Source organism: Phalacrocorax carbo, chromosome 1, assembly GCF_963921805.1.
Source record: "Phalacrocorax carbo chromosome 1, bPhaCar2.1, whole genome shotgun sequence".
NCBI lineage: Eukaryota > Metazoa > Chordata > Aves > Suliformes > Phalacrocoracidae > Phalacrocorax > Phalacrocorax carbo.
In genome coordinates, this window is record NC_087513.1 from 134,338,859 (window position 1) to 134,362,739 (window position 23,881).

Below are 23,881 nucleotides of genomic sequence, written 5' to 3' on the forward strand. Positions count from 1 at the left end.
GTTCTAGATATTAACCTCAAACAGCTCTAGCTCAGCCAGATTTCTCATCTCTTTGTTTCTGTTTGATATTTTGGCTTTGCCTTTTACAATGAACTTTTCTTTTTCTGTTTCCACATTATGTTTATACAGCTGCCATTAAGCTTCTATTACTACAGCCATAATGTTACTAATGTAGAAATGTCCCTCAACTACTACTCCATTTATCTAGGGTGTAACAGCTAACTTCTGAGGAACAAAGGAAAGTGAACTGGTTTTGAATAGTGGTCCTATTCCCCTTCTTACAAACTAGCTTCTAAATATGCAAACAGTATTTTCCTTCCCTCCTTCTTCCTTAGCCACACGCAAGTACAGGATGTGTACCTGGACTTCAGGATGGACAAAGAAGTCAAGCACATGCTGCTTTCTTAAAGGTAAGAAGCTTATTATTTTGGGGGGGAGGAACAAAGTGGGAGAAGAAGAGGAAGTTAATAAACTGGATGTGATTCATAACAGGATAAAGAATTTCACCTTTACAGGGTGAAAAATATCCTATTTTTCTAATGTTATACATCCTCAGTGTTTGGAAACGTATCAAAAAACGCAGTTACCTGTCCCCAAATTCTGCTTCCAGGACAGAACAGCACAGTGCTTGATGGGAGCTGGGTTTCTGCAATGGGAACAGAATATCTCTATTGATCTAAAACATCACTCAGGATCAGATCAAATTCCACTGAGCGAAAATCAACAGGAACTGGAACATGTAATTCCAGCCTAGTAGCCATGACTTTGAGATGTTGGACTGGAGAATTGGAAGATACTGGTTACCATCAAGAGGTGACTTGTTTGGAAAGAACTCTGTCCCTTGGAAGGGTAACCATTAATTAACAGTGGAGGTGATTTTGTAAGGTTTTCGTTGCTTCGGGATAACGAAAAGTCAAAGTACACCAGGAAGAGGACTGAACTTCTTTGTCTCAGCTGCTAATGGACTTAATGAGAGAAGAAAATTTGTCTTCTTTATAGAAAAGCATGCCCTTTTATTTCTAGGAATAACATTCAGGTTCTCTGATGATTCAAAAAACCCTCAAGTGAGAGTTTGGGCCTTTGATGGCTTTGGTGAATGCAGGCTGCCTAATTACTGCTAATTAAGCTTAACAGTGCCACTTGGTGAGAGTTAAAAAAGGATGCAAAAGTGAGATGCCTGCTATATAAAATTGTAAGTGAGGAGGCATTCCAAATACCTTCATACATACCCACTGTATTAATGTGAGGATGGGTGAATGAGTAGGTGTTTGGGAGAAAGAATTAAACACAGTCAGCTCAAGTAGTACCATTTTTCATGTGGTATTTCAAAAGTGTTGTTTCATTGCTTCTTCTTTATTTGGCTTCTGTATATTTGTTAATTGTCAGACTGCAATTGGAAGATTAGTTACAGATGCTAATGGTAATCAGATATTTTCATGTATAAATCTACTACAGATGGACTTTGAAAGAGAAACGGTGTAGGATTGTGATGTATGTTTACCTAATAATATATGCAAATAATGTGTAGTAAACAATATCTTGTTTGCCATTCTTTTAGGTAGCAAGGAAAGACCCTTACTATGTGGAACATGTCTTTGGTGTCAGTCAATTCACATTAGTCCAACCACTGGCCAGCTTCACAGGGACTGAAGGAGATTGCTCACAAAAAAATTACGCAAGTGATAATGCAAACTTTCTGCAAACAGCGAGGGATGGAGACTCTAAGAGCCCTCCACTGAGGAAGACTGCAGTATGGACTCCACTCTTACTGTTCCCATGAGAGAAGGTGTTGCAGGTGCCTTAAAACCAGAGGGAAAATGTCACTCAGACTTTGCACTTCATCAGCATCAGATAATTCCCATGGGAGTGAATGGAAACAATAAATAAAGAGTGATACACATCCATTAGAGACGAGTTTTCAGGAATGAGTTGTTTTAGTTGCCTGGGTAACACTTTTAAACTAGACACATCTAAGAGTTAAGCAGCTGGTCAGTGATTTTGCTCTCACAGAAAGCAGATGTTTCTGCACGGTGCAGGAACAGCAGCAGCCAGTCTCAGGGTTTGAAGGCAGTATGTTCCACGTGGCTTGGACAGAACCCGGGGCCACATCCTGCAGCCCTCACCCATCTGATAAGCCCTCCCCTTGGGAGCAGTCCAACACTATGCTCTAGCTGCAGCAGTCAAGGGTTGCCCTCAGGATTAACAGGATCTCAGCAATGCGTAGTTCTTTCACACTTGTAACACATTACTCCCTGCTAGCTGTATAAAAGGGAACTCACTATTACCTATTGCAGTGGTTTGATTTGCATAAGAAATTGATCTTGTTTGCAGTATAAGATTTAGTAACCAGCTGCTTTCATATAAAAGGGCAGATGAGGGAGAAGATAATATCAAGCATTACAAGCATGTAACACCACTGATGAACTCTTTTGTCTTTATAAGCATAGGTTACAAATTACACACTAGAAGAATAATAAAGATGGGGAGCTGCGCCTAGTGAATCACCCCAAATTACACATTATATGAATTATATAGGTATGTATGAATAGACCTATAGTTGAGTGGTCGGGGCTGTACTCAATTGCTGTAATCAGCATTCCACATCTTGGCTTTGAATTGCTAGGAGAATGACTGGAGGTGGTCATAACGTGTGAAGTAACAGGAACCTAGTGAGCAAATGCGTTAAATTTAGCAAACGGTCAGAGCAACATGGCTATCTGTGAATGACCTTGAGGTCATGAATGAGTTAGGAGATGGTTGCTCTGATTTAGCAGGTCACTTTAATCACAAATACACTTGCTTAACTCTTCTTGTATAATGAAGTTTCTGCATACATTTGTACCTAGAACTGGAGTTTCTAACCCAGCCCTCTGTGAATGCACAAATGCAGTAAGTGGAGGGAGCTGAGTAGTATTCTAGTTGCCGTAAAAGAAGACACTTTTGACCTGTTGTTTTTGAGGTAAATTCAATGTCATGGTGATTTTGAACTTAACAAACATGAAGATACACTTCATCTTTTAAAATAGTCACCCTGTGTTGCTTCTGTCTCTGCACACTACCATACCCACAAAAGATTGCTTAAAAAAAAATCTCAGTGAGAATCGATGCAATGTCTTACCTTAGCAAAACCTAAAAAGAGAGCAAGGTTTGACTTCATTGATACTTTATTATATTCTTTTGCATATTCTAGCTAAAACTATTGTTAATTTGGCTGCCAATGTCTTTAAAAGAAATTGCATCCCAATTATTGTTTGTATTTCAACTTCACAGCAGGGTGGGTTTTTTTACTTTTTGACTAAGTTTTCCCTGGGTGTTTTATCACTCTTGCTGTACTTCTGGTTGTTTGTTACTTTTGATGGTAGACCTGGTGTGTTGAAGCAGAGAAACATTTTGCTTTCCATTTGCCACAAGCATTCTTCAGTGAACAACGGCCTGTAGAATCTAGTTCCAAGATCTGAGGTGTTTTAAAAATAATTTATATAAATACCTAAAAGCACTGAACAAGCTCCTATAAATTTTAAAAATTATGGTGAGAATACTTTCCTACCTCTTTGCAGTCAAAATATCATAGCTAGCAGTTAACTTGTGATGATTTAAAGTGCAGATAAGAAAAACACAAATACAAGCAAAACCAGATAAGGTTGATTTATTGCCATTGCTCAAGGTGAGAGAAATGCAAGATCATGAAGCAATCCCATGCAAAACAAATATGTCAAGTCCTTTCAGTTTTCACAATCAACTGTGCTGTTCATCTGATAGGGAAGTTGGAAGATGTTTCTTTAACCTGAAGTACCTTTCTACGAATAAATCCTTTGGGAGGATGTGGTCCTGTTCTCTAGGGTTATACCATCCTTGGAGATCTGAGTTGACGTAACACTCTTCAGTCACCCTGGAGAACGGTATCAGCCAACTATACCAAGCCAAAACCAACAGTCTGCAGTTTGGCTTGGGGAGCAGATTGTGTGGCATCCAAAATCAATATGTAAGGTAAGCACGAAAGAAGTGGGTTAGAGCTGGTGTAAACATATGTTCATAAATGAGAGGTTGGGTGAGGGATTTAAAGTCTGTAGTGTTACTTAGGAATCAGGACTTGATTTAGGAGCTAATTGCAGATGGAGATAAGTTATTTTGAAAGGGTCATGGAGGTTTTCCTAATTATGTATTTCTAGACTTAAAAGTATGGGAGCTGGAAAAAAAGTAAAAGAAAATTACTGAGGTATACCCTTCATTTTTATAAATGATTAAGTGGAAGCATAATCGAATGGATGAAAGGGGAACAAATAGGCGTTTGGAAGGTATAGAATAAAAGAGATGACATTTTTGAGAATTTCAGAACTTAGGTACTTCACCTCTCTCCCCACTGTCAGAGGTGATCACCAAGAACCAAACGATTCCTTGCACACAGCAAGGGAAGGGAATGTAGAAAATGTGGTCAGTGTAAGTTAGTGGGATTCCTATCAGCTGATTTAGTGCAGATATATTCTTGATGCACTAGCAGCTCCCAAAAAGGAAATGTGATATTTGTTAGCTTGTCAATAGTTAGCGAATGGGTAGGTAATATTAACATATGAATTTTTCTCACTGTGGCACTCATTGAAAATTTGACGTACCAAAAATCCTTTTAGTGCAAAGTTACAATTTGATGGCAATATTAATTTGGCTGCATTGAAGAGTAAGGCATAGAGCAATGTGCAAAGGACACACCACACTTAAGAATTTGATTAATAATTGAAAAGAAAGTCCTTCTAAAGCCTTCTAACATCAGAAAACATACACCTGTTGTGGGGTACCGGAATTCAACAGATGTGTATGTAATATTTGGTATAGCATCTCCAGTGAGACTACTATACATCTCAGATAGTAAACCACATCTTCTATTAAGTGTAATTACTTCTCCCAGTAGCAGCGCAGCATAGTTCAATACAGAACAAAAGGTGTTTCCTTATTTCTAAGTAATCTCTGCTGCAGCCTACATGGTTTTGGTGTGACTGTGAAATAAATGTAGTTAACCATGGAGGGAAGCTTCTAAACATGAAAGCAATATGTTATGCCAAAAGAAAGAGATTGGATCAAGTAGGAAGTAAACTGACCTAGCGGGAAGTCCTTTGCTAGAGATTACTGTTACGTGACAGCAACTAAGGCAGAAAGTGGGGTTATTAGAAGTTATTTAAGAAACAGACAGCATGTCTAAAAGCCTAAGGGACCTGCAGAAAATTTTGGAAGACCTCATTTACCTTGAGGGAAGAAGGACACAGGGTTGAAATATTTCAATTCAGATAAAGCAACAACTCCAGATGGGATACTTTGTGAATTCTGTAAGAAGTAGTAAGTCATTGGCTTATTTGGCATAATAATTTAAAATGTTTCTAGGAAATTGACATTTTCTTGGCAGTATATGAGAAGCAGAAGAAAAATGCATCTGGAAAACACTGATTTTACTACATGGCTGAAGGACATCTGAAGGAGTTGCTTGCAACCCTGAAGACAGAATCTATCCATATCTGGGTTTGTCACCGTAGACTCACTGTAGAGTCAGTGGAGGCAGTCTAAAGTTAGAGGAAACTAATCCAGTTATAGGTACCAGTAATTTCCTTGGACACTGTGTGATTTGGTTCAGCCCAAGGAGTTTCAGAGGTTAAGTTAGACTTCAGATTTTCAATGCACAAGAATGCTAGGTTCCCCAGAGCAAAAGCTGGAACTACTGCATTGATGTTTACTCTGGTGTGTTTATTCAGAGCACATGCGTCAATGTGCTCATGGACATATACGCATAAAACTGAGAAGCAGCACATACAGAGCTGCAGTTCTCTGATAGGGCTTACACACACACACAAATGTACCCCTGGCACTGCCTTTGACAGAGGTGCTAGACTCTCCTGGGGAAGTTGGTCTTTGTTAAAAATTACCTTGCTGACTGCGAGTTGTAAAGCAGTGTTAAGAATACCCTGAGTCTGTTACGCTGCCTCTTTTGTGTCTGTGAGGTTTGAAAGAGAAGACACCTCTGTAAACCTCTTATTATGCATCCCTCAGATGGCAACTGTACCTAAGGCTTGCAGACATTATCCGAAAAGGCATCTCAGCCTGAACAGCTCACTGTCCAAGTCTGTGAAACCTCTTGGCCCAGTTCAGTACAGTCCTCTCCATAAGTTTTTTTAAAACTCTGTAAACTTACCTCGGTTTTTGTGTCTCACTGTATTTCAGTGCTGACACCCTTTATTCATACCAAGTGTGGCAGTGGGTATGTTGGTAAATCTCTGTATTCAACTCTCCTTAAGGCTTCTGTTCAGCTTTTGGAAAATGGCATTCTGGCAAATGACAAGATGACAAGATTTGCAAATATGTGAGATGCTGCTCTTAATAAAAACAACAAAAGTCTGCGGTTGAGCAGAACAACGTGCCAGTGGATTGACAGCTCACTGCTTTCATTTCCTCTTCAGCCTCTGAGTACTGCTGACACTGACGTGCTTTAAAGAAAAATGCCCGCAGAACAGGTTCATATTATGAGATTATTGTTTACATGCTCAATGTCATCTATCTGATCTGTTTTGCCACCTGCTGGAACTAATTTAGGACCCAACGCCCTCCACCCTTTTATCTTGGTAGGGCTGCACGCCTGCACAGTGTTAGGGGAGCGCAGGGGCCACCCACGGAGAGCAACCTGCGGGGAAAAGTGCCCCCGACAACACGCTTTCCAGCAGTCACCTAGATGTTGTACTGCAGCAGCCTACTGCTTAGCGCTCCTTTACTCTCTGTGTAGTAAATGGACGATTAGGATGATCAGAACACAGGGACACAGTGTTTTGAAAACTGGCCACAGACAGACAGTTTTCAAGTCTGCAGTTCTAATTCCCTTGTTTATAGATTTATAGGACATAAATATATATTTATATATATATATATATATATTTATAAGGACATTTATAGATGTCCTTATAGATTTAGGACAATCTATAAGTTTGCACTTCCAATCAAAAGAAGAAGCAGTAATCAGAGTTTTAAAACATATGCTGGAGTTTAATTGGTCTGGTCTGCATGTCTCGAGATACTGGGAATTATTGCTTAGTCCTCATCACTGGAAGAAGGGAAGGGGACCCAATGGGGATTAAACGCAGTAGCCAATGAAAGTCATACTCTATGAAAAGATTACAATTAGAAATGAAAGACAGCCTTTCTGGATAGCTTTTCTTGTGTTTTTACAAATGTTTAGACAGCCTAATCTACCCACATATTTATAACAGCTATTTTCAGTGAGACCCTTATGAACTGTACTGTTAGTTAGCATTCTTGGCCCAGGTTAGCGATGGAAAATATTTCTTATCTGATTTGGCTGTATTTATAAATGAAAGACATGTAAAATACATTTTGTCTTTTGAAACTTTTCTGATTTACAAAAAATAACATGGTTCTTTATTTGATTCAGATCATTCCACATCAGGAAAATTGCCTGTGAACATTTATGTAGTTGTCTTTGATCCTACTCTGCAACTCTTTTGTAAGAGTTTTATGTATAAATAGCAACACATTTTACATATGTAATCTAGGTTTATATAGCTAGTTTTCTGCAGTGTTACAAACAGGCTTCAGTGTCTGGGGATACAGTCAAACCTCTGCCACACAGCCATGAAGCCAGAAATCAACAGACAAGCAACAGGCCATAGGAGCTACATTTATATTTATATGTAATTTGAAATTATCTTTCATATCACAACATTGCTGTTTCCATCCATCCCTTGGAGGAGCGAGGAGAGGAAAAATGATCCCATATAAAGATGGAAGTTCAATATTTTGGCCAACAGGTACTAGTGATGTGTAAATCATAATTCTCAGAAAGGACCTGAGAAAATAAATTTTCCATTAAGTATATGTGCCCTTTATTAAAGGGACATGGTTGATATGTCCAAATAGCAGATTACTTCATATAAAATCCTATACATCACTTTGAAAAATGGTGTTCAAGGCTTAAATGAAGACAGAGTGAGAGTGAGATCCTTCTGAGACAGTTCTGTGCAGACAATGAAACATATGTTATAAGAGCGTATGGTCTTATTTGAATGGGACTATCCCCTTTTTAGTCTCCTCTCCTTTGAATCATCTTCTCCTGCATTTTAAAATACGTACTAGAGTATTTCAGCCATTTCTTACCCATAGCCCATGCAACAGCAAAAGATTTTGGGCCATCCTTCATATCCAGTTTTTGAGAAGAGGCTGGATACACAGATCTAACTTGAAAGTGGAGGGAAAATGGCCTTCTTTCATGGTAGAAACATTTTGGGTCAACACTGAGAAGAGTGAATCTGAATGTATTCTAGAAAAAAATTCTTGCAATGATTTTAAATTTATTTTAAGAGAAACATAAGTATTTCTGAGCAAAATAAATTTCAGAAGTGTTTAAAAAGGATATACAACTTGGTTCCTACAATTTTTTTTCGTATTTATATGTCTGTTTTATTTAAACGTCCTGATGATGCTAAGCAAAAACTAGAACTTCACCACACAGTGTATTGACTGGTGGTGACTGTTTAATTTGGGAACAAGGTAGCTCTGCCCTAATAATTGCAGCTTGAAGGACACTTCCTGATAAGACTTAAGGTGAGAATTTTTGACATTTTTGCCATAAGCCATAACTGTGGGCTCATCACCTTCCCTAAACTTCGCTGCAGCCTTCAAAGTATAAATTTACAAACATACTCAGAATTTTAGATCAGAATTTTCCTAAGTATTCCATAATGCTTGTGCTTTCATTAATTGGTCAAATTTTTCTTAATCTTTACGATACACATCAATGCCTCAACCTCTCCATTAATTGCAAAGCTGGAATTGAAAAGGGGACCTGTCAATTGAAATCAGTAGGAAGAGAATTTCACCTGAGCTAATTGTTCCTTTTAAATCTCTTTTGCAATTCTAAAAATTTAACTATCCCAGAATAAAGTTCTTTTGCCCAAAATAGGACAATAAGACAACAATAAGAGGCCTGTAATCACGCTCAACATACTAACTATTCTCCGGATGAGTTTGCCTTTTGCATTGTCTACTTTTCCAGCCTTAGGGACCATCTGTGAGACTGTAATGGGGAGACAGAGTGTCTCTTTGGGGAAGCAAAGGCGGCGCTTTAAGTCACTATGAGCCTTGATGACTTTGCATCATAGTGGGATCCTCTCATCCTCTCTCTGTCTAATCTGATCTTCTGCTGTGTTCTGCTTCTTCTTCTGCTAAGTGCTCTTTATTGTATTCAGAACAATGGTGGGTGGGGTGGTATGCATGCCAGAGAAATATTCTTAACGTGGAGTCCAGCTTGGCAGAAAGATTCATAAGTAATTATCTGTTGAAATGTGTTTACTGTATTTGCTTTGGTCCCTCAATAGCAGAAGACAATTAGAATCAGGGAAGTCAACGTGGCTTACATCAAAGGTTATAGAAGATGCAGATCTGCACAGAACATTCCTAATAGCATACATTTTCTAAGCCCCAGGCAGTCCCTAGGACTATATGTATAGCACTGAATAAAAGAGGGACTGGCCCTCTCCCTGGGGTCAAAAGACTTATATTCAAATTGCTTTAGGCCAACCCATCAGGCTAGTATTTATGAGCAAGTTGGCTGAATCTGGGCTCTGTAGTATTCAGCCAGGCATCTCCTCTAAGCTCCATGTGATGTTCCTGTGTCTTTAAGTCGTAATTATCCCTTTTTATGACTTTTTAAACATCATTATCATTAATAACTTAATTATTAGATCATAATTATGTATGTAGCATGCCTTGGGGCACGGCAGGAAGACACTTGTGCATGTTTGAAGACACAAAGCTTGCTTGAAGACTATTGTAAAGCTCTGGGTGAGGCAAGTCAGGGAATCCCCTTGCTACAGTCTTGCTCATTGATAAAAAGATCTCTGGAATAACCTATTGCCAGAACCATACCTGGGTGTTGCCTTGGAGTGAGCTAACCAGAGTGGTGCAAAACATGGCCAGGGAGCAACATAACCATGAACTAGGGCAGAAGAGCAGAGATCCAATACTCAAAACTCTCTGACTGTCTCTTTTATATTTAACAATCTAGAGGTATCCTCAGTTCCCAGTTAATCCTGAAAAAAAAGGGGATTAAAACCTGCTTCTTAGTGTCTTTTATGGACCACTGATAATTATTTTTTGAAAACCTGAAAATATTTTACTACATCTCCAGCTCTTTAAGATTTGGTACCTCTCAGATAAGGACTGATATTATTCCTGAAGAGTTTTCTGTCAAAGTGAAGGCATCAGAAGAGTAATAGTTGAAGATTTAGGTACAGATCGTGTAGTTTTTTAACAGTGTTTAAAAACTTGTTGAAAATATGATATTAACTATTGTTTAATAACCTGTCGCAACAGTGATAGATTCCCAGAAGTTTTTTAGCTAATAAAGGTTTAATTTCCTTTGGACTCATGTCAGCCTCTTTTCTTTGGGTTTTTTTTTATTTGTTTGTTGGGGTTTTTTTATTTCTTACTTTTAATAAGTAAATGCTAATTCAGAGTCTAAATAGTGTTCACTTTTTATATTAGAAATTCTTCTATCAAATTTCTCCACTGCTTTTGAAGATTAACTTAGCAAGTGATACAAACTTAAGAATATAATTATTTTCCTTCATTCTTGTCTTCTCCCTTTTCTTTTAAACAGCATAGGTTTGCTTGCTATTCCCTGACTACGCTCCTGGGCCTAGAAAATTTTGTTATGAATAGCCTGGCCAAAAGACAGTGCTGAAGGCTTAATTTCATGGTGTATTCATCAAATACCACCAACAGGGTAATTCCCAGATGGATGAGGAGGTCTCTCAGAGCTGTTGTAAAACCTTATGGTTTATATGCCCAAGTGAAGTCGTCTACTCTACAACAGCGTGACTGCAGGGTGAGACATTAGGCTTTCTGTATTATCTGAACACAGTCACAGAATCTTACACTTGGAAGCAGATGTGGGGAACAGCAGGCAGGGTTCTCATCCATTAAAAAAATAGGCTTGTATTGGGTGTGAAACCAGCAGGCTCAGAGATGAATGAATGCCAGGGCACTCCGAGATGCTTCAGGACTCCTCCTGCCCTTTGAAAAAGCTTGATGGCACCTAGTCTTCTGAACCCTGTGTCTGCAGTGGATGGGCATTAGAGATAAGTAGATCATTTCGCACAGACAACTGACCAGATGATGATGGATCTTGGTATGCAGGCAGACAGATCTGGAGTAGTACTATCAACCTGGGGATTTAAACTCTTTACAAAAGCCGGTTGGCCAGGCCATCTTTTATCTTGCTTTCAGTAGGAAGTGCAGAGTGAGGCTGACAAACTGTGTTTATGTTTATACATTATCGATAGCAATAGGATGTAATAGAGACAGGAAATGGGGCTTCTTGGAAAAGCACAGAAGTGCTTTTGTGTTTTAAGTGTGAAAAAATCATTCTATTAGAGCTAGGGATGAACTTTGTGATATACATACTTTACAGTAGACATTGACTTCTCTAAACATCCTCAAGCGAGAGATCATTAATTCTCCCCTGCTGATGTCAGGGAGCTTATTTACCCTTTTCTTGGCCTAGTGTTTGTGAACATTAAAGCAGTGAAACCAAATGTAAATAATACACATTTCAGCCCCAAACTTTAAGTTCTACCAGATGGGTTTTATTTTCAGATTATTGAGTTGTTACTCTAAAGTGTCCTTAAATAGGTATAAGTGCTGAAATTAACTTTTAGAGTTTTGACGTCATTGTAAAACACTGTGTGCATACTCTTAGGGTGTTCACTGCAAGGTTGATTATGCTGAACCTTGTACTTGTCTCAGACCACCTGTTATATATGCATATGTTTTTTCAAGGATGTTGCTTCAGGGTGCTACAGAAGCCAGCAGGGAAATGACCTGCAGAAAATAAATATATAAACCTCTCTATTGTCACCCTCTTGCTGTCATACCTCCCACAATGTGGTTTCAGTTTGTCTAGGACTTGTATAAAAATTTGCTTCCTCTGAACTTCTACTCGCTTCTACTTCTCTTCCTGTTACCTCTGATCTGTTCGTTGCCTTCACTTGTGAAAATGTCCGTAGGGGGGGTGTGAGTCTTACTTTAGGAGAAATGCTGAGTGAAGGCAGTTCTTCCAAGGAATTTTTACTGATGAAAGTTCCTGCAGAAAGCTGCTTTATTTTCTACGAAGACAGGGAGAGGCAGGGAGGGTGAATACAAGTATCTTTTAGCTATCTTGTGTTTCTGGCTTGGCCTTGGAGTTCCTTGCTGGCCTTGAGGGGCAGGATGTTTTCACAGTATACTCTGGCCATACCCACTGGGTCAAGAGTCTGGGACCTGGGCACAGAAATTGTTCCCAGGGGGTTGTTTCTGCTAATTTCAAGGCCCAACTCCCTGACAGGACATCAGAACTAGGAAGCAAGAAACATCTGAGCCCTGGAACTTGGCCAGACACTTGAAATTGAGGTATTCTGTATTACTTCTAAGAACTGTATTGAGTAGACTGCATATGATTAAAATGTCCAGGAAAAGACAAAAGGCAAATTTACATTCTAGGTAAATACATTTGGTTGTGAGAGTAGTTTCTTCTTGTGTCCTGTTATGATAGACTAAGTCATGCATACAGTTCCACCGACTGCTTACTTTGGTGAAGGCTAGCCTGGTGTCTGAAGTGCAAAGATGGAACTAATCTTGCATTTTCTACTTCTATCGCAAAGCCTGACTGCCTCAAAGAAGTGTCATGATGAGCTGGGTGAAGCTCTCCAGGAGCACTGGAAGGTGATCCTGCGGTAAGTACTGCTTCATATAATATTCTTGCATGAATTCAGCTTTAACAGACCAGGCCTGTAACATGTATTTGCTCTTTGGCCTCTGATAATGCAAGAGTCATTAGACTAAATGAGCATTTTCTCATCTAACAGACTATTTATAACACTATTTTCATCATTATAAGGCTGTGTCAGATCTTCCTGAAGTCTTGTAGCTGCTCTTCTGCCACCATCCACCCTACAGCCACTTGAATAATATTGCTGTAGTACCCTACAGTATCAGAAGAGGAAACAGGAAATGTTTAAAGTACAAGCTGTGTTGTTGCTCTTCCACGTGGAAATATCTAACATCTTGTTCTGACCGAAGAGTAATTGTCAGCTGGTGCTACCTTGTCCATTGCAGCAGGAGTACAGCAAGAGCAGATATGACTCTCTTACTTGCTCAAGACTTTACCAGAGACTGCAAGGTTAAGGATGTTGGTATCATCTTCAGTCACATCTTTCTCTTGAGAAATTCTAGGCTTGATGTGCCTAATACAACAAACGTCTGTTCAGTTACACAAGTTGATGCAAGCTGTGCATACCCTTAAGTCCCAGGGTGATTTAGCAACAGTGCCACGTGTGCTGGAGAAAATGAGAACCTATTGTCATTTTCTTCTTTACAAGCACCCACAACTTCATTTGTTCTGCTTGCAACCCATTCAGGATTTAGCAGAACTGGATATTCATGGTACTTTGCAGTTATACCTCTCTTTCTTACTGTACAGTAGCAGAGGATGAAGTGTCTGATTGAATGTAGACGTTGAACGGTTGATGTTGAATCCATCCTCTTGGTATCTGCTTCCTTTCTGGGCTTTGTGAGCTGTTTCAGATGTCTGACTTGAACAGGTAGTGACCCTCAGATGTACTTAAATACCAGCCAACTAGTGTGTTGCAGTCAGTCTGGAGGCAAGGCCCTTGCCACAATAATAGGTGTGGAGGATGGCATCTGCTCCCTGGTCAGAGCTCCCCCTCTCCCTCCTCCTCTCTCCTTCTCCTCTCCCCTCTCCCTGCTTTTTTCTCTCCCTTTTTTTCTCCTTAATTGTGAGACCTCTTTTATTTTCTGTTCATCTTGCCTCATTTCTCTCTAGAAAGAAGCAAGGGCTTATAAAAGTCACAAGTGAAATTAAGGCTTGTGGATGCTATTACATGCCTGTAATTAAAGTTTGATTATCATTCCAGTTGTGCCCTCATTAATGGTTATGTAAACACAGATGGATGCAAAGGCAAGCAGACACAGAGCTCCCATTACTGTAGATAAATATGAATTATAGGAATCCAGAGACAGGTCTTCCTCTCTGGATCAGCGGCCATGTAGGTTAGACTCCTTAGAAGTTGGAGTTACACAAACAGACGCAAAGGAAGCGCTGAAACCAAAGGAACACCAATTTCTTCGCACCTGGGCTAGCTAAAGGTGTCACTCAGCACAGCAACCATCCCCACAGTGGTTTTCCAGGCATTACATATTACAAATGTGAACTAGAGAAGGGTAAGAAGGCAGCTGTGCTCTTCATGAGGTTGAGGCAGAACCTTTCAAAGACACAGCAATTCAAAGGTGTGTTCATCACTCAAAAGTTCAACTAAAAATGTTTGTGATTTTTGTCTGCCTTTTGCTGACAGTGCTCCTCCTGCTGCGTGCCATTAAAACAGCATGGCATGGCCGAGAACTGAACCGGTGGATGTTGCGGTTCCTATTTTCTAAAGCTAAGAGTATGCCTGCCCTTCAACCAAGGCTGTGTTTGTAGCTTGTGTGGACATTCCCTAGTAAACTTTAAGCTAGCTAGATTGGGTATGGTTGGCAGTTTAGCCACTGTTGCCTGGAGTGCAGTAGAAGCACAGCACCCCGTTGGGCTGGCCTGCTTCTCAGGCAGGTTTTTCAGCCTAGGTTTCCTGCAACAAGTAGACAATTAGACTATCTAATTTAAGGGTAGCTAAAATGTAACCTTATGTGATGAAGCAGTGTTCTGGCTGGTGTGAGGGCTGGCTTTGGAGGTGGCTGGTTGGTACTGCCCCCATCGCTCCACTAGCACAGCTTTGGCAGAGTCTTGTCATGCTCTAAATCTGAGACTCTGCAAACTGGATTTTGCGTAGTTTTCTAAATTTCATCAATCTACCTTATTACTTAGTGTGATGTTTCGAGCATTCTGCTATTTGATAGAAATTCCGATGCCAGTAGCCATTACACTAAACATTGCTTTATTTTTAAAAAATATTTTAAATTTAATAATTAATTGTAATTAATTTAATAATGTGTACTAAGTGACCTTGAATTGCCATATAACTGCTGTGTCATGAGTGTCTTATTAAGTCTAAGTTAGATTCTTATTTGCAATATTTGAGATAATTGACCCAATTTTTCTATGTCATTTTCAAGAAAACAGAAGTTCCTCTGTGTGTGGATTACTTAAAGGGAATGTACAGATCTCCTCATAGAATCATCTTACAAATATTTACTTAATGACCTTCACTGGGAATTATGATATTTCCCTGAACATTGTGCCATGCTGAAACTTGAAATTGTGCAGAGTTCTCAAGTGCAAAGTATCTGGTGAAATAATAATTTATTTGAAGTAAAGGCAGTCAACCGCCTTTATTGATCTCCAATTTTAACCTTGCAATCTGAGACTGAACAATTTAATTGGAGTTTATTTAGGGCATATCCTCACAAAGCTTTTGTGATCTGAGTAGCCCTATTGATTTGTGTCTTACTCTTGTGTTAAAAGGTCCAAAATATATTTTGTTACATTTCTTCAAATGAAGATGGGTTTTGTTTGAGATGTTTCCCTTTTCGTTTTGCCTGGCAAATAGTGACACTAGTCTGGACCTATCTGTAGGTGTAAGTTATTTTCAGATAGCCGAAGGAATTTACTGTCTCACCTGAAAGAATTTCAGCTTGGACAATATGAGTTGTTTAGCACTGTCAGGAAATTCTTCTGTTCCTTGGGTGTGTATGCATGCAAGAAATGTGTAAGCTAAATATAGTGTTATTTTTTGAGCTCTAGTCACCTGTACTGGCCTTTTTTATCTTTATTTGCTGTGAACCCCAAGCATAGAACCTGCAATGCATGATGGTAAGACATTCTGGTAAATAAGCTGCACTTGGTCTGCATATTCTACCTTAAAAATTATTGGAAGGTACCAATAAAGTATGATTAACCTGATCTTAGAAATATCTAGCAAGTTCTGTGTCTTTTATATGTTCTCTTCATCACAAAACCAGGGTATGTGAATCAGTGAATCAGGGTTTCTGTGCAATGTATCACAGAATCACAGAATCACAGGTTGGAAGGGACCTCAGGGATCATCTAGTGTCCAACGTGGCTGAGTCAACCACTTCCCTGGGGAGATTATTCCAATGGTGACTGTCCTCAATGTGAAAAATTTCCCTCTCATGCCCAGTCGGAATGTCCCCAAAAGAACGTGTGTCCATTCCCCCTTGTCCTCTCCATGTGACTCCATGTAAAAAGGGAGTCTCCATCTTCTTTGTAGCTGCCCCTGAAGTACTGGTACACGGTGATGAGATCCCCTCTGAGCCTCATTTTCTCAAGGCTGAACAAACCCAGCTCTCCCAGCCTATCCTCATATCCATAGGCTTCCCAGTCCTCTGATCATCTTGGTGGCCCTTCTCTGGACCCCTTCCAGCCTGTCCACATCCTTTTTGTACAGCGGGGACCAGAACTGGACACAGTACTCCAGGGGTGGCCTGACAAGCGCTGAGTAGAGCGGGATAGATAATGACTTCTTTATCTCTGCTGGCGATGCCCTTTTTGATGCAACCCAGCATCCTGTTGGCCTTCTTGGCCGCAGCAGCACACTGTTCGCTCATGTTGAGCTTTCTGTCCACGAGGACCCCCAGGTCCCTTTCCACAGAGCTGCTCTCCAGCCAGGTGGATCCCAGTCTGTGCTGCACTCCCGGGTTATGTTTTCCCAGCTGCATGACCTTACACTTCTCCTTGTTGAACTTCATAAGGTTCTTGCTGGCCCACTCCTCCAGCCTATCCAGATCTTCCTGCAGAGCACTTCTGGAGTGTCTACTTCCCCACTCAACTTGGTGTCATCAGCAAACTTCATCAGGCTATGCGAGACTGTCACTTTGGAATAAAGACTCATCTGCTTAAAATATTATTGAATAAAATATACATAATGTTTACAGATTTAAACATTTTTCATCTGTATTGTTCATCCATTTGAGACATAATCAGTGTTGATCAATACTTGAAATAGACTTAACTAAACTAAAATTTTAAGCTCTTCTTTCAAAGACCTGACTCATTGCCATAATATTAATCTATTAGCTGCTCACCCAAAGGTGACATAAATGTTTGAATTCTCGGATCATTACACAGTATTTAGTCTTACTGATGTTAATAGAGCTGCTTATTCAGCTACTAAAGCAGTCATGTAAATAGTCATGTAAATTTTATTTAAGTACTTTTTTATACAGTGCTAGGTTTTAAAAGGAACACAGATCCAAGCCATTGACAGAACTGCACAGGTGGTTCTACAATAGCAAACTGAGATAAAACAAGAAACTAGAATGTGAGTGTTGTTAACTTGTGTTCCTATATTAAATAAAAACATAGAGCATAGTCCTAGGAGGTGTCTGGTCAGATAGCAAGACTCTTCATCACCGATGCAGGCAGCCTACAATATAATCTCAACATACTTCTGAGTTTTGAACTCCAACACGAAAGTATTTAAATTGTTCTCAGTGCAGCAGTAGTCAGGAAAAATCACAAGAAAGCTGTGTGAGGAGCAGGGCTGAGATGGTGCTGGAGGGAGCACTGATTCCTATCCTCAACTGGAGGACAGAGATGAGCAACAGGGAAAGGGATGAGGACAGTATTGCAGGTGGTGAAATCGCTGTTTCCCAAAAATCCACCATTAGAGTCACTCTGCTGTCCTGCCAACTGATTTCTCTTGGTTTGCTTGTGGTTTCACTAACAGCTTTGAGCTAGATTTAAAGTCCTCTGCAGTTAACAAAAGGGTTTTTCTCATTCTTTGCTAATCTTGTGTCTGACTGTTAAGGGAGAGACCAGGTATTTTTTGTCTTCTGCCTGCAGCATCTAACTTGTTCTTGTAAATGAGTTTGATTCAGTGCCTGAGGGTCAGTTCAGTCTTATGCAAGTTTGGTCTTCCCAAACGTATTTTTAATTCAGTGTTCAATTTGGTAAGTAACGGTGATTAACTAAAACACACACAAAATATTAGTGAGGTGTTTCCCTGCAGCATTTGCAAAACAAACACCCTTGGATTTCTAGTGCTAGATTGCAAAGGGTCCCAGAAGTGCGGTTTATGGGCCTTGCAAGGGCAGAAAGGCAATCACCACCCTCACTGTGAGGCTGTGAGGATGTGAGACCCCTTGGGTTTGAATTGCTTTCCTCCTTGATTTAGAGCAGAGACCTCAGCGCTGCTCTTGTTCTCAGAAATGTGTCTTCCTTGCTGATTTGCAGAACATACCACTACAGGTGCTTTTCACTCTCCCTGCCGAAGCTGGTTTGCTTTGTGTAAGCAGATAAACGCTTGCTGGGCTGATGGGAGAAATTCCATTGCTGGTGTTTAAAAACCTCAATGCTGTTTCTGGGCTTTCCCTTGCTTCTGCCGACTTATGAAGTGGAGAAGTGATGCCTGTGAGGAGGACAGACGTAGTCTGGCTGACGGCCAGAGGGAAGGCTTGTTCCAGGTGCCTGGTCAGGCTGGTGAAATTTTCCATCCCTGAATTGTGCTGGAGACAGGCTGTATAACGATCCCACTCACTAGGCATCAGGGCATGGGGGCGTGCATTGCTTCTCGCCTGTTTTGTGAATCTGGGTCTGTGTTTCAAATAACGATTGCCTTAAATGAGAGATGTTAATGGCCAAGCACTCCCTCCAGTTAATTACAGGTCAATAGAAAGTTATTATCATGCAGCCCTGAGAGTACAGTGGTTATTTTTTGTTTGGTCCCTTAGCTGAAGCAGTCCATCCAAGGCTGAGGAGTATTCATTTATTTTAGCAGGCTTTCAGTTCCTGTAGGGAGATGGATATTACTGTCAGAAGGGAAATGGGACATTAACTGAGGTCCAGATGCTGCACATAAGCATCAGTTAATATGTTAATTTAAAATGATGAATGAAATAGTTACAGTATTTTAATGGTAAACTACAGTACAGACACAGAATATCCCTTGTAGCGTGGGGCCTGTGAAAGCGTGCGAGTATCGCTGGCAGCCTGGGTGTGGGGAAGCTACGAGGGGGAGAAGTAGGTATGCAGAGAAAAGGAGCTTTTTCACACCCAGTTCAAAGAGGTGAAATTCCTGCTGTCTTTGTGTGAACCAATGTGGGCTAGGAGAAGGAGGAAGCCACTAGCTAGAAAAAAGTGGGTATTTCACAAAACAAGTGGCAAAAGACAAAGCTAAAAAACAATACAGTTACATATATGTTTTAAAAACACAATGGCTCAGTTAACTGACAACAGCTGGAAAGACTGAATTAAAATCATTTTCTCTCCAATGTCCATTTGTGATGAATACTTAAGATGAAATTATGCAAGCTAATGATAGTTACAGAAGCGTGACTTGTATTTAAGAGAGCTACTGCTTGGACGTCAGAGGTAGGAAACCAGTGCTCTGAAATATTAGGCATGTGACTGTTTCATGTTAACAGCTGTAGAGCCTGATTCTGCAAACCCCAAGCCATGTGGAACTACTCTCCTGAACACAATATATTATATGAGTACAGCAATATAGATTTAACATGCATAATCATCAAAGCCTTTTTCTATGTTATAATTTTAATGTTAGATCTCCATTTTGGTTTTAAACTGTGGAAATATACAGAGAAAATGCATGCACATCTTAGGGCAGAAATAACGATTGTGTTTGCTGCAATAAAACCAGATTTTTTTTCCTCTTATATCTGTAGCTTCATGAGCTTTCATTAAAAAAATCAAAATCCTGTTTGTTGTCAAAGGTAGTGTTTAACTTTCCTTTTAAAAATCTATTCAGAAAACCCTATGCCGCATAAGACAGAATATATTAAAGTTAGCCAGTTTTTCTCTTTTCCTTTCCCTCCCTCTCTTCTTTTTAAAGAAGTAACTTAAAAATATGTGTGCTGTGTAACAACGTGTGCTGAAGTTTCATGTTTCAGGTAATCTTCTTTAAAATAATGGGATTCTAGATTGCATCAGTTAGTTTAAAAACTGCTATGCTATTGGTAGGGACAAAATGGGATTAGAGCCAAAATTTGACTGTGTTACTGCCAAAGTCTGTATCAGATTTAAGACACATGCTTCTGCAAGCTTCCATGAAGGTTGTGAAAAAAGTTTTAATACAGAGTTGGATTACGGCTCGCGAGCTCAAAACACTGGCCATTACACTACCATCTCAAAAGGCTGCTGTAACACGGAGCAGAGAATACAGCAGATTTCTTACATTTTCTGGACCACAGACGGATTTTGAATGCCTCTTTGTGCCTTGATGGAAGAAATATTAACTTCAGTAACTGGAATCCATACCTGATCACTTGTGAGCGTGTATGCCTATACATACAGATATATATATCTATTTAAACCCTTATCATGATTTTCTTTCAAGTGTACCTAAAATCTGCTCTAAGAAATGACATTCTCTAGATGAACTTACAATTGTTTTGAGCAGTGAAGAGCCAGATATTTACTCTCGTATGTTGGAATCCTGTGTGAGTTTATAAGAGAAATTCTGGAAGCTTTTCTTTTCTGTATTGCTGATAGAGAAATGCATTTCGAAACAGACGCCTCTAGCTGTATGACGACAACTGCATAGTAACCTGTGGATTTTAAACATCAGAATGTACAAACCGTGGGCAACTTTGAATATTTTCATAGTTTCTTTTCTACATCTGCTGCAAGGATCTGACTATGAAAATGGATCTGTGAAGGTAGGTGATCTTTATTTACTGCTATTCTTAATAACCCAGATTGCCAGAACTACATACTTTTAATGTGCAAGGTGGTGGTCTTTTCGCTCTTTTGGTGTTTGGGATTTTTTTTGTGATTATTTGGTTGCACAGATGTTTAGCAGCCATAGAGGAAAGAAAATCTATAAAGAAGTTAAATCCATATCAACTGTTTAATATTTTATGTCCTTTTACTAGTTATTTTTAAGTACTTGTATACTTTGTTCTAAATTAAACTTTCAGTGTCAGTCATGTAAAATAGAAGCAAAATCTAAACAAAAATGCAAGTCGGAGCATTAGAATACTTGTTAAATACACTCTTTTATTTCGGATATTTATAATTGCAGGAATTAATATCCTGGTACTGAAAATTTTCCTCTAAGAGCACGTGTTCTTCAGTTGTTCACTTGTTTGCCAAAAAAATCAGAGAAATGTTTTCCTTTTGTTTTATTAGGAGATGTAATCCAGGACTTCAAAATAAGCAGCAACTAGTAATAATAGAGCACATTGTCTGGGAATTAACATTTCTTCTGAATATAATTCATGCAACAAAATTTAAGCTGAAGCCTCACCTTGAGAGTAGCATTTTTCAGATCTGACTTTCTTAGACAGTGTGAGAACATCCAGGACAATCATTTGGAAAAATCAGAACAAAAACTGGAACAAGTTTCTACATCTGCAGTGCGTCCAAAAATGATTAATTTGGTGGGTGGTCCAGAACAAATTATTTGTTTTTCACTAAGAGCAAAACAAGATAATAATTTTGTTTTCAGTTCAGAAAACCCCTGCTTGCAAGAGATGACCACACATTAGTCTGTGAACTGCACTGCATGCACTGTGTTTTAGAAAAGAAATGCTAAGTTATGTGCTTGATTGCAGACTGCTGTTGCCAGCACAAGAAGTTAGCAGTGGTGAGCGGTGTGTGCCTCAGGATGACTAATGGCTAACTCCTTTCCCTCCTCACCATTCACAAGCTTTTAATTTACAACCTCAGCAATGAGTTCTTTGAAGGCATTACGACCAGAGTAATCAGTCTTGTATACATTACCTTTATGCACTGCATGGCTAATCACTGGTTTCTTACATGTAGGAATCACTTTATTTAAACCAGAAAGCGTTTTCTAATATAGAATAGTAACCATTGTATAACTGGCAGTGATGATAATTTGTCCTCACATGGGACGAAAGTTTATTCAGCATGATAGTAAACTACTAGTTAGTCCTTTAATTAAATTTTAAAAACATATCCACTTTGCCTAGAATAAATACAAGAGCACTTCTAGTTTATTCACTGTGATAGGATTGTCCATCCAACATATATACAAATGCCTTGGCTGCTGATTGCCACACGGAAAAGGCTGGTTTTCCGCTTGGTCTGGCTTTTTCCAAGCAGACAGAGATTTTTGGCTAAGCTGTTGATTATTTTTCTTTTAATGTTTTACACAGCATATTAGATTTCTGGGTTGCTTTAGCATGTATGACCTGAGGGCTTTTGTGTGTGTACATATATATATTGGATATACCCCACAAAATGTCCTTCATGTTACAGTGTTTAATGGTACATTAATTTAATGTAATACATTTAATGGCCTTTTCTTACCGATTGCACCTCAAATTGAATTTGCAGGACACAGAAATGATGTATTGCATTCACCTGCCATACCTTTTTTTTCTTAAGTTCTTTAAGATCAATGGCAGTATTGCCTGGATGAAAACCACAAGGTCAAGATGCAGGTGATATGCAATTAATGAGACCTAAGAAGGGTTAACCACCAGCAACCTGCTCTTCCCCCATTATATGAGTTCAAGTAGCTGAGCTATACCCACAACACCTGATGTTTTAAACCTGTTGATGGTTTAAACCATCAGGTGGTGTCAGTGTGGTATCTTGTGATAGAGTTTTGGGATACTCTTTTATCCTCCTTCCGCAAATATCCTAATTAATGCTGTGAACATTAAAAGGCTGGTGTACAAGCTGCTGTATTTCAACAAGTATCTCTGTTGTGCTTGACTCTTCTCAACCCTTCAGAAAAGCCATCCTCTTCTGGGTACAGGAGTCTCTTTTCCCCACAAGTGTGCACCAAGGCTGGTTGTCCTTTGCCCGTCAGGCCCAGCTCTTCCTTCCTCTCTCCATTCTCAACCTATTCCAGTCCCGGCATTTGACCCATGTTGCCTTACCTCCAGGGCTCAGGGTCTCGTTTTCCTTACTGGGCTCCCTTGTGTGCTCTCGTGTGTTGACCTCCTTCCCACTTGCTTCCTCCTGGTTGGGGATGCCCTGCTTCTCTCTCAGACCCTCAGGAGGTCTGTCCAAGTTCCTCAGAGACAGTTGTACTGGACACTTTTGCTTTCCAGTCATGTCTGACCATGGTCCCCCCTTGTCTCCTCCATCCCTAGCTTCTCACTTTGTCTCCATGGTCATGACTTCCTGGCTTTCCTTTTCCTGACCCCAGTTTCTAGTTCTGGTATCTCCAGATGTCCTCAGCCCCCTCAGCCAGGTCTTGCCCTCTTCCATCAGTGTTCACCTCCTTCCTCTTCCACAGCCAAATCTGGCAGCTTCCCTTCTCTGGTTGCCTGACCCCTATGGCCTGAGGGAGAGGAAGGGCAGGTCCTTTGCTCTCAGCCCCATGGGCTGGACCTGTGGTGGCCCGCACCCAGGTCCTGTTCTGCTCCTGAATGGAGTAGGGCCAACATAGGTCCCATCTGCTGAGCTAAACCTGGTCTGGCTGCTAAACCCTGGCAGGTCTCTGCTGTTGTTCTCAGAGTTTTTTTGTGTTTGGTTGGATTTTTGCACAGATAGCAACAGACACATCTGGGCCAACAAAGATTCCTCAGGTGTCAAAACTTTACATCTGTGATCCACAGCAGGAAACACCAGATATTTGCAAAGATGAGATTTCCAGAAAATATTTTTTCATGGATAAAAGAGCTTCATCCTCAACTGTGGTCAAGACACTTTGACAGAGAAAGCAAAAAAATATTAAAATTATTTTGAGGCAGACATCTGGCATGGAAAGTTTCAGCCTGAACATCTAATAGCTGGCAGCGTTATAAACAACTGGAAAACAGTCTCATGATGGGAAGCGGTGGGCAGCCTCAGACTGGGACAGCGCAGCCGCGCAGGTGTCAGGCTGGGCTCCTTAGCTGAACACACGTCAAGGCTGGCAGCAATCCCTCTGCCTCGCACGCCAGTTGC

The 23,881-nt window shown here is 40.0% G+C and overlaps 1 protein-coding gene across 1 annotated transcript in view; it reads left to right on the forward strand.

Moving 5' to 3' along the window:
• Positions 1–20,019: 20,019 nt before the first annotated feature.
• VEGFD (vascular endothelial growth factor D) overlaps positions 20,020–23,881 on the forward strand; it is a 28,992-nt gene continuing 25,130 nt past the window's right edge. Inside the window, exon 1 of the mRNA XM_009512385.2 lies at positions 20,020–20,670. Coding sequence (XP_009510680.1) covers positions 20,581–20,670 — 90 coding nt within the window. The 5' untranslated portion in view covers positions 20,020–20,580. The remainder of the gene's footprint in view (positions 20,671–23,881) is intronic.